This window comes from Mya arenaria, chromosome 14, assembly GCF_026914265.1.
Source record: "Mya arenaria isolate MELC-2E11 chromosome 14, ASM2691426v1".
Classification (NCBI taxonomy): domain Eukaryota; kingdom Metazoa; phylum Mollusca; class Bivalvia; order Myida; family Myidae; genus Mya; species Mya arenaria.
Window position 1 is genome coordinate 778319 of NC_069135.1, and position 12202 is coordinate 790520.

The 12202-nt window shown below is 32.9% G+C and overlaps 1 protein-coding gene across 4 annotated transcripts in view; it reads right to left on the bottom strand.

Moving 5' to 3' along the window:
* LOC128216541 (dynein axonemal heavy chain 3-like) overlaps window positions 1-12202 on the bottom strand; it is a 91143-nt gene that overhangs the window by 30232 nt on the left and 48709 nt on the right. For all 4 annotated transcript variants that reach the window (XM_052923138.1, XM_052923137.1, XM_052923136.1 and 1 more), the window contains exons 39-43: window positions 11274-11531; window positions 10228-10254; window positions 9130-9274; window positions 6511-6681; window positions 118-356 (exon numbers count right to left, since the gene is read on the bottom strand). In XM_052923138.1, coding sequence (XP_052779098.1) covers window positions 118-356; window positions 6511-6681; window positions 9130-9274; window positions 10228-10254; window positions 11274-11531 — 840 coding nt within the window. The remainder of the gene's footprint in view (window positions 1-117; window positions 357-6510; window positions 6682-9129; window positions 9275-10227; window positions 10255-11273; window positions 11532-12202) is intronic.

Consider the following 12202-nt stretch of genomic DNA (forward strand, 5'->3'; position numbering starts at 1 on the left):
GACATTTACACAAATAAGAATTGATAAAATGATTGATGATTCAATAAACGGACAAGCTGTCAACATTCTGTATTCATTTAAACACCTTCAGTTTGAAGCTGAACAAAGCTGTTATACCTGTCAAGTTTGGAGAATATTATATCTTGTGTTTGATTGGCTGACGTCTGAGCAGAGAAGTTAACATTGTTGATGATGAACTGGTCTTTTGGTAAGGAGAGCAGGTAGTTGTTTGTGATGGCACTCTTCCCTGTGCCGGTCGGTCCAACCAGCAGCAAGGGCTTGTCATTAAGCAACAGTCGCTCCAGGAAATACTTCTGACGTTCCGTTTCCACAGTTTTGATTATCAGCTCATTGATCTGTTATTGGCACAGTATTAAATGTGAGTGAAAATAATTTGCCAAATGGTTGTAAAATTCCTCTATAATTGAGCTTAACATGCTCAAACTCATATTACTATTCATATGACAACAAAATGGAAACATATTTCAAATGACAAATGTGGGTTCACGTACCTGTCCTGAATGTGCATTTTTCAACTACATGTAATTTAAAACATAGATGTACAAATAGAACACTCATATGTTGACAAAAACATTTAATTCCTTATTTAGGGCATTTGGTCTTACCATTATTCGTAGCTCTTTGTCCCTCTAATGTTAGTTGAGGTGATGTGAAAAAAGTGAGAAAAAGGATTAGTCACAGCAAAACCAACACAAAATGTCTTATGTGGAATCATTTCTTTTTGGGGGGCAAGCTAGCTGAAAGGTTTAGTACAGCTAAGCAAAGTTTGCATGTATAAAAATAATTTGTTTGTAATTAAGGGGAAGTGAGATATGAAAAATTAGTACCGTAATATTAAGCTTATTATGTATTTTTGCGATAAAAAATAATTCCACAAACAATATCATTAAGTTAAAAGACAGTTTTTCATGAAATGTGCACATGAAATGTGCACTTGAATTGTTAATTTTAGAATTTGGAAATTACTAATTAAGTTGATGATGAAATACTGTTATTAGTTCCTCTACAACTGTCTCTTAACTTACACCAATGAAAAATCACATTAATGTCTACACTCATCAAGGTGCACATAATTTCATGAATTTGTCTAATATTTAAGTCTTTTTTAATACAATTCATTTCAAAACTAGAGATGTTGTGAAACACCACTTGTATTTCTCCCCATATACATGTATGTAGGTAAAACTTAAAATTAAAAAAGTTTTTTTGTAGAGATATCTCTCTTGCTACATATTTTCTTGCAACATCTGTACCAAATTCCATTTAAATATCTTCAACAGTTTTTGAGTTATGGGCAAGGTTAAGGGTTTTGCATTTTTTTTTGTAGAAAAATGGGTGTAACTCAACAATTATTAACCTCAGAGTTATGGGCCTTCCTAAACATGTGTGTTAAAATCCCTGTCACATTTGTAATAAGTTTCATTTAATATCTTGAACAGTTTTTAAATTTTAGCCAAGGTTAAAATCAACGCTGCCAATGACGAAGCAAAGGCAGCTGAGTGAGTATCACAAAAGCCCAACTTTTTTTTCTTTGAAAAACAGACTAGCCAAGAGCATAAAGTAGTCCTCCCTTGCACATACACATGCATAAAGTAGTCCACTCTTGTATGTACACATACATAAAGTAGTCCACCCTTGCACATACACATACATAAAGTAGCCCAATTTTGTATGTACACATACATAAAGTAGTCCACCCTTGCACATACACTAACAAGTAGCATTTCACAACATCTCTCATGCTCATGTGCACCAAAACTTGTCCCCACGCACAATTATACATCTTTGCACCATTTTCCAAGGTTAAAAATTATTGGAAATTTAATTCATTAAATTAGTATTGTTAATATATACTAAATATGTAATATAATCATAATTGTAATGTTCTGTTTAATAATTTAAGACTATAAAGCATTTTGCCACAGTATTTAAAGTAATAAACAAGAGTATATAGGTCAATGCAGAGACAAACTGAATGCTCATCTGTTTTCTGAAGTTTTCAGGGGAAAAAAAAGCCAATTATTTGTTTCTTCAAAATACATTTATACAATGTATTTTGTCATTATTTGCATGAACTATGTTTCATGTCATTCAATAATCTTGAATTGTTTTCCAAGTAATGACCAAAATGACATTACCAACTTTGACTTTTCCTTTTTTTGTTGAAGGAACTGAGATGAGGTAAAAAGCTAATCTCTGAAAACTATGGTAAAATGTTTTGGTGGTTGTGTCCAGTGGTTCTGCGCATACCAATAACCAATCTGTCTGTATTGAACTACTAATTTAAAGAGAAGGCAAGGCATCAAATTTTAGTTACCTTTAACAAATTTAGTGATCATCTCAGTAAACTGTCAAAAATCATAAAATTTGCCTATTCATTATTCATTATCTATCATGTGTTTCCTGTACGGATAGAAAAATCCGACCCGAGGGCACATGCGTAAGCAAGCCTCGTTACTGGTCACGCAGCGTGCCCGAGGGTCGGATTTTTCAATCCGGACCGAAAAACATAATTGAGAATTTTTCTTGCATACCTAAAATTATGAATTTGTGGAAAAAATGACGTAGAAAACAGACTTTAGTACATTTCACCAAAAAAAGTGCAACGTTGTGTACTGACGTCATAAAACGCAGTAATTTTAAATCACTATCGACGTCAAATAGTTTCTTTAAAAATCACACTTTTACGATTATTCATTTTCAATTTTAATTAAAAGTATTGTATACTTATATGTTTGATTCCGCGTTATTAAAATTGCATAATATACTTTTCATTAACCATACAATTAAAGAAATAAGAAGTGGCGCGTTGTTGCGCGTGACTCATACATGGGGGGGTGTAAGATGAGTTTTTCCAGCACCGGTCACATGACCTGAAACACACGTCCGGTATGCAAGAAAAGAGTTGTCTCCAATGCGTAACAAACTGCCATTATATGATTTCTAATGGTAAATAGAGTTTCTTCAGTGAAAATGGTTTTCAATGTTTTAAATAGTGAAAATATCAATTTAATATTTTGCACAGTTTTGACATTTTGATATCAGTAATATGGTCCGTTTTGTTGTCTAAATAATGAACAGCATCACACAGCTGTGCACAAGTTTTTTGCCAATTTACTGAGATGGTCCTTTATTTTGTACCAAAAATTTGCTGCCTCACTGCATCCCACATTTATATAACTATTTTTTTATTTTATTTTTACATATTAAGTAATAAATAGTTGTGAAATTACGGTAATGAAAGTTGCAAATTAATTTTCTACTTTTTATACTGTTTACATTTCAAAAGTAACACTACTTCGATATTTTATCTTAACTCATGTATCTACAATAATGCATACTGCATTACAAACATACAACTCTAAAAAGGTGGTAAGGTACATGTTTTATTCTGTATATTAAGGGGAAAAAACATGCTTAGTTTCTCAGGCACCGTTACATAAATTGTCTTCACCCTGCTGCTGATTTTGAGAAAAGAAATGTGCATAAAAAGAGGTATTTCTACCTTAGGAGACTATAGTAGATCACAGTAATTTTTTTAGCATTCTAATATTTTTCATAATTATATTATTTAGTAAGAAGTTAATGTGTTTGTTATACATGTGTATGATTTTGAATAAGAGTGTCACTTTAAATATAAATAACTTTTAAACTCCCTCAAGACTGTTTAAAAAACGTGCCTAAGAAACTGAAGGTTATGTTTTCCCGGACCGCATCAGTGCTGTGTTATATATCTAGAAGGCTTGGAGAGCTAGGAACTGGCTTTGTACATAAGTTAAATATAGATATTGGAGTGTGACGTACAACATGCATCTAAACATAATTTGTAATACAGTATTACATGCACATTTATATAGAAACAACAAGACATGCATATATAATAACTACTAAAACATAGACATGCAAAATACCACAAAAAAATGTCTACATAATAAATCTAGCAAGTGAAAGATAAAATATATTGAAACAGAATTAAAACACCTGATAACGTAAGAATTGAGGGTTTTCATTAGATATGCAAGACAATGGAATTCAGGTTTTTCAACAATTACGTCAGATAACAGTGGAATTTGGGTTTTCATCAGTTACGTCAGGTAACATTTGAATTTTGGGGTCTTCATCAGTTACGCCAGGTAACATTTGAATTTTGGGGTTTTCATTAGTTACGCCGGATAACACTGGAATTCGGGAGACTTCATCAGTTACGCCAGATAACACTTAAATTTAGGGGTTTTCATCAGTTATGCCAGGTAACACTGGAATTTGGGGGTTTTCATCAGTTATGCCAGATATTGAACACTGATATTTGGGTTTTCATTAGTTACGCCAGATAACACTAATGAATTCAGGTTTTTCATCAGTTATGCCAGGTAACACTGGAATTCAGGTTTTTCATCAGTTACGCCAGGTAACATTTGAATTTGGGGTTTTTCATCAGTTATGCCGGATAACACTGGATTTTGGGTTTTTCATCAGTTATGGCAGATTACACTTGAATTCTGGGGATTTCTTCAAATACGCCAGATAACACTTGAATTCAGGGGGTCTTCATCAGTTATGCCAGATAACACTGGAATTTGAGTTTTCATCAGTTATACCTGATAACACTGGAATTCAGGGGTTTTCATTAATTACCCTAGATAACACTGGAATTCAGGGTTTTCATCAGTTATGCCAGATAACATTTAAATTTGGATTTTCATCAGTTATGCCAGATAACACTTAAATTTGGGTTTCCATCAGTTAACACTTGAATTCAGGATTTTCAATAGTTAAATTAGATAACACTGGAATCCGTGGTCTGTAACAGATACCTCAACAAAATTATCATATTAACAAGGTGATTAAAAATTGTTACATGTGCCTAGTGAAAACCCGGTTTATTTGTATTCAAAACTACAAAAGTCTGCAATATTATAAAGAAACAAAGTAACATGCATATATATATATGTAAGGCATACAGAACAGATTACGACCTTAATGTAATGCTATCCAGATTTCTCATGCTATATCATTCTTGTGTAATGCAGTAAATGGCATATAATATGAAGTCTAGATGTCTAAAATCATGCTGTAACACAACCTTACCATTTCTTCATTATAAAATGCACTTTTAGGTTTGTCCTAAATTATATACAAGGGAAAGATTAAAAACAAAAAGTGAAAAAAAATCATGGAATAACAAATTAAAAGAAAAATTGGACTTGTGCAACCATTCTGCCCCACACTACCGTGTAACCCAACATCCATTTCTATCCAACACCAAAATTGTGAGTTTCACTGTACTCATTAGTAGGACAACCACATCTTTGCGAATGCAAACCAAACCACTACTGGAGGATCAACAAGAAACAACCATCTATTTCAACTAGAGCTGTCAAAGGAGTGATGAATATCCCCAAATGCCGCCTTGGCACAGTTTCTTTGAAAAAAGGCCATTAATCAGTTGTTAATGTACATTGCATTTCCAGTCATCATGCTTGACCATGTTGTAAAACTCAAATCCATTGAGTGATTTAGAAGTTACGCTGCTGACAAGAACAAGTAAAAAAGGCAATTACTCCATCATTAGCTGAGATAGAGTTATGGTTCTCCTTATGCACTGGAATTCCTCTCATTGTGCTTTACCATGTATGAAAAAAAATACATCCAGTAGTTTTCAAGTTATGCTCCAGACAAGAAAAGGTTACAAAGGGCAGTAACTCTGTGATTTGCTGAAACAGAGTTCTGGTTTTTGTACATTACTCTTCCACTCATTATGCTTTACAACTGTATGAAGTTTGATCAAATTCAATACATTTTCAAGGAAAATTAACAAAGGGCAATAACTTTGTAATTAGCAAACAGAGTTATGGTTATGGCACTTCCTTTCAGTGTGCTTTACTTAAGTATGATGTTAAATTAAATTCCATCCAGAAGTTTGAAGTTAAGCTCCCGACTAGGAAAAGTGACAAAGAGCAATAACTCTGTAATTAGGTAAAATAGAGTTATAGTTGTGTATACTGCACTTCCTTTTATTGTGCTTTCCCATTATATGATGTATAATTAAATTCCATCCCGTGGTTTTCAAGTTATGCTCCGGACAAGGAAAAGTAGCAAAAGGCAATAACTCTGTAATTAGCTGAAATAGAGATATAGTTCTTGTACACTGCACTTCCTCTCATTGTGCTTACCCATTATATTATGTATAATTAAACTCCATCCAGTAGTTTTCAAGTTATCCTCCGTGAAAGGAAAATTGCAACAGACCAACCAACCCACTGACCGACCGACCACAGGTTGACTCAAATATACCCTCTTCAAACTTCGTTTGTTAAGGGTATAATAACCTCCAATATAGACTGCAGCAACAAAACTCCATAAACAAATCAGTAATCTCCAAAACTGTTGAAAATATTCAGCCAACTAAGACCAGCAGACAATCAAATTTCAATAAAGTAAAACAGAACCCGGCAAAAAACAAAACTTTGCTAATTTTCTGTATAATACCGTTGAACGCCCAGCTTTCAAATGTTTCACAGGCAGGCGTGAGAAGAGTTTGAGAGAATCATCTGATTTCTCATGCTCAAGAGAAGTCTGCCTGCGGGGGGATGCATGTGTCCTAGACCCGGCTGACATGTCTCTGGACTTTAAGGAGTCAGAGGTAGTTGATCTTGGGGTCTGTACAAAATTCGGAGATAAGTTTTAACTAATCTGGGCATGGAAACCATACTTGAATCATTCCTTGAATGTCTAAATTAGTTATCCTTGTCTACAGTTCTCTTTGGTTAGAGGAGTTGATCTGCCACATAAGTAATGAATTTATCCATCTGTTAAAGTAACAATAAGCAATGCAGAAAGGGCAACATCATTTCATATTTGATAGAAGATATCTAAGATCTAAATGGCCATGAACTTAAACCACACAGCAACAATGCATCACCTATGCTGGACAGGCACACAAGTGCAGGAACACCAGTGGGCATATAAGGCCTAGTGCTGGTACCATCTTACATTGTCCATGTGTTCAGGCAGGGTAAAGTTATACAGCCAGTTGGTGTCAAGGTCATCAATCTAGGTACATGACATGTTACTTGAAGACAGACTCACAACAACTGAATGTCTATTTGAAACATTCAAACACACAATTTGGGCACTGGGGTTATTCAATAAAGGCAAGTCCAGCAGTTGAACCAGAAATCAGTATAGTCTTGCAGGGATACTTAAGAACATGGTTGTTGAAACCAAAGTAACAAGTGATTATTAAAATAAATATATATATATATATTGGTTTTCATACAAAAATAACAACAGTCTACCCTTCCTTTCATAAATGAACATAACAGTTTCTGGTTCTTATGATACATAATTCATGTTTATACCATGAGTAAATGCAGAAGGGCATAAAATATCTTGCTTACAAAACAGGACCAATACAAATTCTATGAGGGTCATGCAAAGGTGGACATAAATACATAAAAAGTGGGAGATGCTACATTGTTGATACTGTCAGCCAATCTGCAATTGTGTAACACCAAGTTAATTTCCCATACTCATACTTGATTCATTGTCTGTATATTTCTTCGAAAAAGTGCAATAGTCTAAGACTCGAAAACTTTTATTAACCTACACATACCCAGGATACTGAATCTAGACATGGGGGGGGGGCACACAACAAATGGTACTTGTATCTCTATATGGGTAAATCTAAAGCATTCGTTTATAATCCAGGTAACTGCAGACAGGCTGACAAGACTGACAATGGCTGACTACATGGATTTGTGCTATAGGACCAGCACAACAGCTGACTACATGGATTTGTGCTATAGGACCAGCATAACAGCTGACTACATGAATTTGTGCTATAGGACCAGAATGGTCTGTTTCTGTACCTGGACCATATCAGTGTACTATGCAAATACAAATGGCAAGATTATTATGATATCTAATATGTTTTGTTATATGAAAAATATTGATAACTTTGTGCCTACTGTGTTAAAATCTGTTTTCAATATAGATTAAAAAAGTGTTGAACATTTATAATGAATTATGATTTTCAAAATGGTTTAATGATAAAACATGAACTGGACTTTAACAAACATTGAATTTATCAATATCACATAATGTAATACAAGGTCTGCATGCATGTATAGTGTTTCATTTCTTACCTTCAATTCCTGAAAATGGGGGTACAAAAATCACTTTGTTAGCATATGAGTTTCAGATAGGTTTGGTCATAAGGGACAATATTAAAGATGTTATAATGGCAGTAATAGCTCTAAAAGTGTTAACTAGATTAACTGGTGAACAATCTGTTATTATAACATGAACACTGACAATGACATGGTGAACAAGTGACATTGTTACAAAAAGTAGCAAACATGGACAGTGTCTTAAGCTTGCAACATATAACTCCTCTGATTTCACACTTTTCTAATCTACCACAAACATTGATATATATATTCTGTTTTAAACAAAAGCATTCATGTAAACTGGTTATTAAAATGTTTCACACATAGCTGAAAGGAAGTTCTTTGCAAAATTTCTCTCTTTGCATTTCAGACTAGTAAAATCTCTTACCTGGTCGCTCTGTATTAAACATATTTAATTGTAAAGTCTTTTTTAATTGTTACCTAAGCAAAAAAAATATATTTTTTACCCAAACTTTTAATTTTTTTTTTTACAGAAGGATGGAAAATAAAATATTTAAAAATCAACAATTTCAACTGATCAAAATTTTAAATGAACATTTTTTATATAGTATTTTCAATAAGAATTTTTTTTTCAAGACGAGAGTTTCAAAAATATCTGCTTGGCTGGTCCGAGTAACAAAACATAAAAAACTCATGCCTTTAGTTTGATAACAAAATATAAGATACTTTGATTGCAATTACACTACTAACTAAATGTTTTGTTTTTCAAAAAATACAAATGTACACTATAAGTCAAGCAGACAAGACAATTGCTTAATTTGGTCATCAACCAAAGGATCATCATCATCATCATCATCATCATCAAATATATCAGTATAACCGGTACTGTCATTTTCAACAACAACATTCATGATTCCTTATAATATGAGAAGTGGTCAGGTATGAGACCCTAGCTGTGAACCTTTGTTGTACATACCTTAGTTTTCTCGTCAATGTCGACGGCCGTGAGGAGAGAGCTCCAGTGATACCATGACCCAAACTGCTTCCGCAGGTACACATGGTCATATATGAGGCCTCGCTTAGGGATCATAAGGCCGCGGGAAAACTTGAGGTCCTTAGGTCTGAAATAGTTCTCAGATGATTATAATAATAATAATAATAATAATAATAATAATAATAATAATAATAATAATAATAATAATAATTATAATAATAACAATAATAATAATAATGTTACAGTATTAAAATGGCTGTATTTGTTGGTTCCTGGAATAGAGAATACATCATGCTATGGACCTATATATATAAATGTATCATAATACATAATACCAAAAGGTTGAAAAGTGTTCTTTAAAATTAACATTTCAAAACATATTCAGGAATAAGTTTATATTAATTTCTGTTAACTTGATTGTGAAAAATGAACACTAACAGCTTATAGAATCATGCTGGAGTCTGTGACCTGGGTAGAAACCAGTACTGGTGTCCATTATGAGAGGCCATGAGAAGGTACCCCTGGTGAGGATGAAACTCACAAACCTCTTGATTAAGGATTTATATTAGCATTTAAAACAAATTCTTATTCTTGGGAAAAGTGTCTGGTTAATACATTCACTTGAGTTGAGACAACATGAAATATGACAGCAATCAGCAGACTAAGCCCAAGCAATTTTCTAGAACCCCCAAAATGAGATCTTATCCTGTACAAAAAAATCCATATACTCATTGCTATGTGATTAGATTTACAAACATAATAGCAAAGGAAAATTATTTGAATTAATATGGTAGACAAATACATGCTTTTAAACCTGTTTACTTCTAATAAGTTTAAACAAAGTTAAGTGATTAAAGGGTAATAAAGGTATAAAGTGCTTTGTTAAATCAAAAGCTGCAATCAAGTTAGACAAGATATGGAAATGTTATTGAATCCACCAACTGATCAAATTTGTTCTGTTACAAACGCAAATGTCCATCCTAAACTAAAGGGGGGTAATCTATCTACTTTCTGAACAGTAAAATTGTGAAGACATGAAGACAATCTGCTTGTCTCTCCGGCATCAGGCCGATATCTTACCTATGTGGCTTCTCAATATCCTCATCCCTGTTTTTAAAATACATGTTCTACCGTAATTAAAGTGTACATATCAAGTGAGAGGAGAAGAAATGTAAACATAAGAAGGGGAAATGCTTCTCATTTACAAGAATAATCATGGTAATTTAAAATATAGATATTCTAATAACATTAGACACTGGTAAGCTTGGAAATACATAAATACAGAAAAAGAACAGATATATATCTAGATATAAACTGAAAAGAAACCTTCAATTACATTTATCAGTTGTTTATTACTAAGCATTATTATGTAATTTTTACAATAATAAAGTCTTTTTAATTTTGAACATTTACTAACAACAATGATGCACATCCAAATTACATGTTGGAGTAGTTTAATTATTTTAATCTAATAAATTTGGATGTATCTTGATCTATTAAAAAAGGGACACAATGATTAAACAAGATGGAACTACAGTGGAAATGAACACTGTTATAATGTTTGGGGATTTTGTACACATACCCCGGTATAATAAATTTAACAAATCTATTCAAAGGGAGTTGACTAAGCAACTGCAGAAATCAATTTGTTTAATTTGTAAAACATGAGCTATATCCTACTTCCTGATAACCATTAAAACTCAGTAGCCACTTGTATAATTTTTTGGTTATTATTTTGGTTTTGTCAAAGTTAGTCAAAATGTTTATTGATTGGTCAATATTTATTAAATAATTACAGTAAACCAGTCAAAAAATAACCTATGGATAAATTATCCAGTTATTTATACAATTAGCTACAGGTGAGTATAATTACACAGCTTAATAAATGAATTAAATAAATCATGTAGGCTAACAAACAAAATAGAGGACATGAAACTCTATGTGCTGATTGGCTGAATAGCAAGCAATGAGCTATAATAAAATAAACACTAAATGGATGTATATAAGGGATTATTTTACACATGAGAAATAAACATATACAACACAAATTTCTCTTGTAGGATGTAAAACTTACATTGACACTCATATAAAGTTCAATTATATCAATATGAAACCATCATACATACTTTGGGTGTTTATCTTTGACACTTTCCATCTCACAAAGGGAACGGAAATACGCGTCAAACTTGATGCGGGAGTTTTCGTCGAGGGTTGCACCAACGGACCAGACAATACAGAAGAGGAAGTAGGAGATGATCATATTTGTCTTCTCCTCGATGATTTTCTGCTCGGACAAGCTGGGCGCCTTGCTTGTGTCTTCACCATCCTCGCTTTCCTCCTCAAGCATTAAATCTTCATCATCGTCATCTTCGTCTCCTATTTTTCTGTAGGTTGCAAGAAAAATATGATGTAAATGTATATAAATAGCAAAAGAAAACAATGTACATATACATTTTGTATTATTCATACATTGGACAGCTAAATTGAGTGTAAGACAGTATGATATTACGATCTTTACTAACTTTAATGGGCTATAATTTGAAACGGTCTCATCAAGGCCTGAAAGGGAAATAGTTCTATCTTCTAGGCCTGAAAGGGAAATAGTTCTATCTTCTTCTTTCTTTAAAGTCAGTTATAACCTTTCTGCTTTCACCCCTGCAATATAAACTGATATTAAGAAACTTAGATATGAGTAAAGATGGTTACAAATGATGAAAATGACTTTTTTTAAAACTAACTGGAAATATAATGAATAATTTATACATGATAAATAAATTTATACTTGTCAACCACTCGGAATAAAGTTATTGGTATTGAACATTTTTCCATTAACCACAGCCAGGTTCAAAATGAGAACAAGGAAACATTAAAATACATGAAGTTACCAAAAATCTTGACCCGAATCATATTAAGCCAAAGTCAACCCCAATCTACAGCATTTGCAGTTTAACAAGAGCAATGCAGGCACATGCTAACAGTTATCTCAAAATTTATCTCACAAATAGTTAAGCTAGAGTTATGGGACTTACATCTATAAGTTCAATCCAAGTTAATG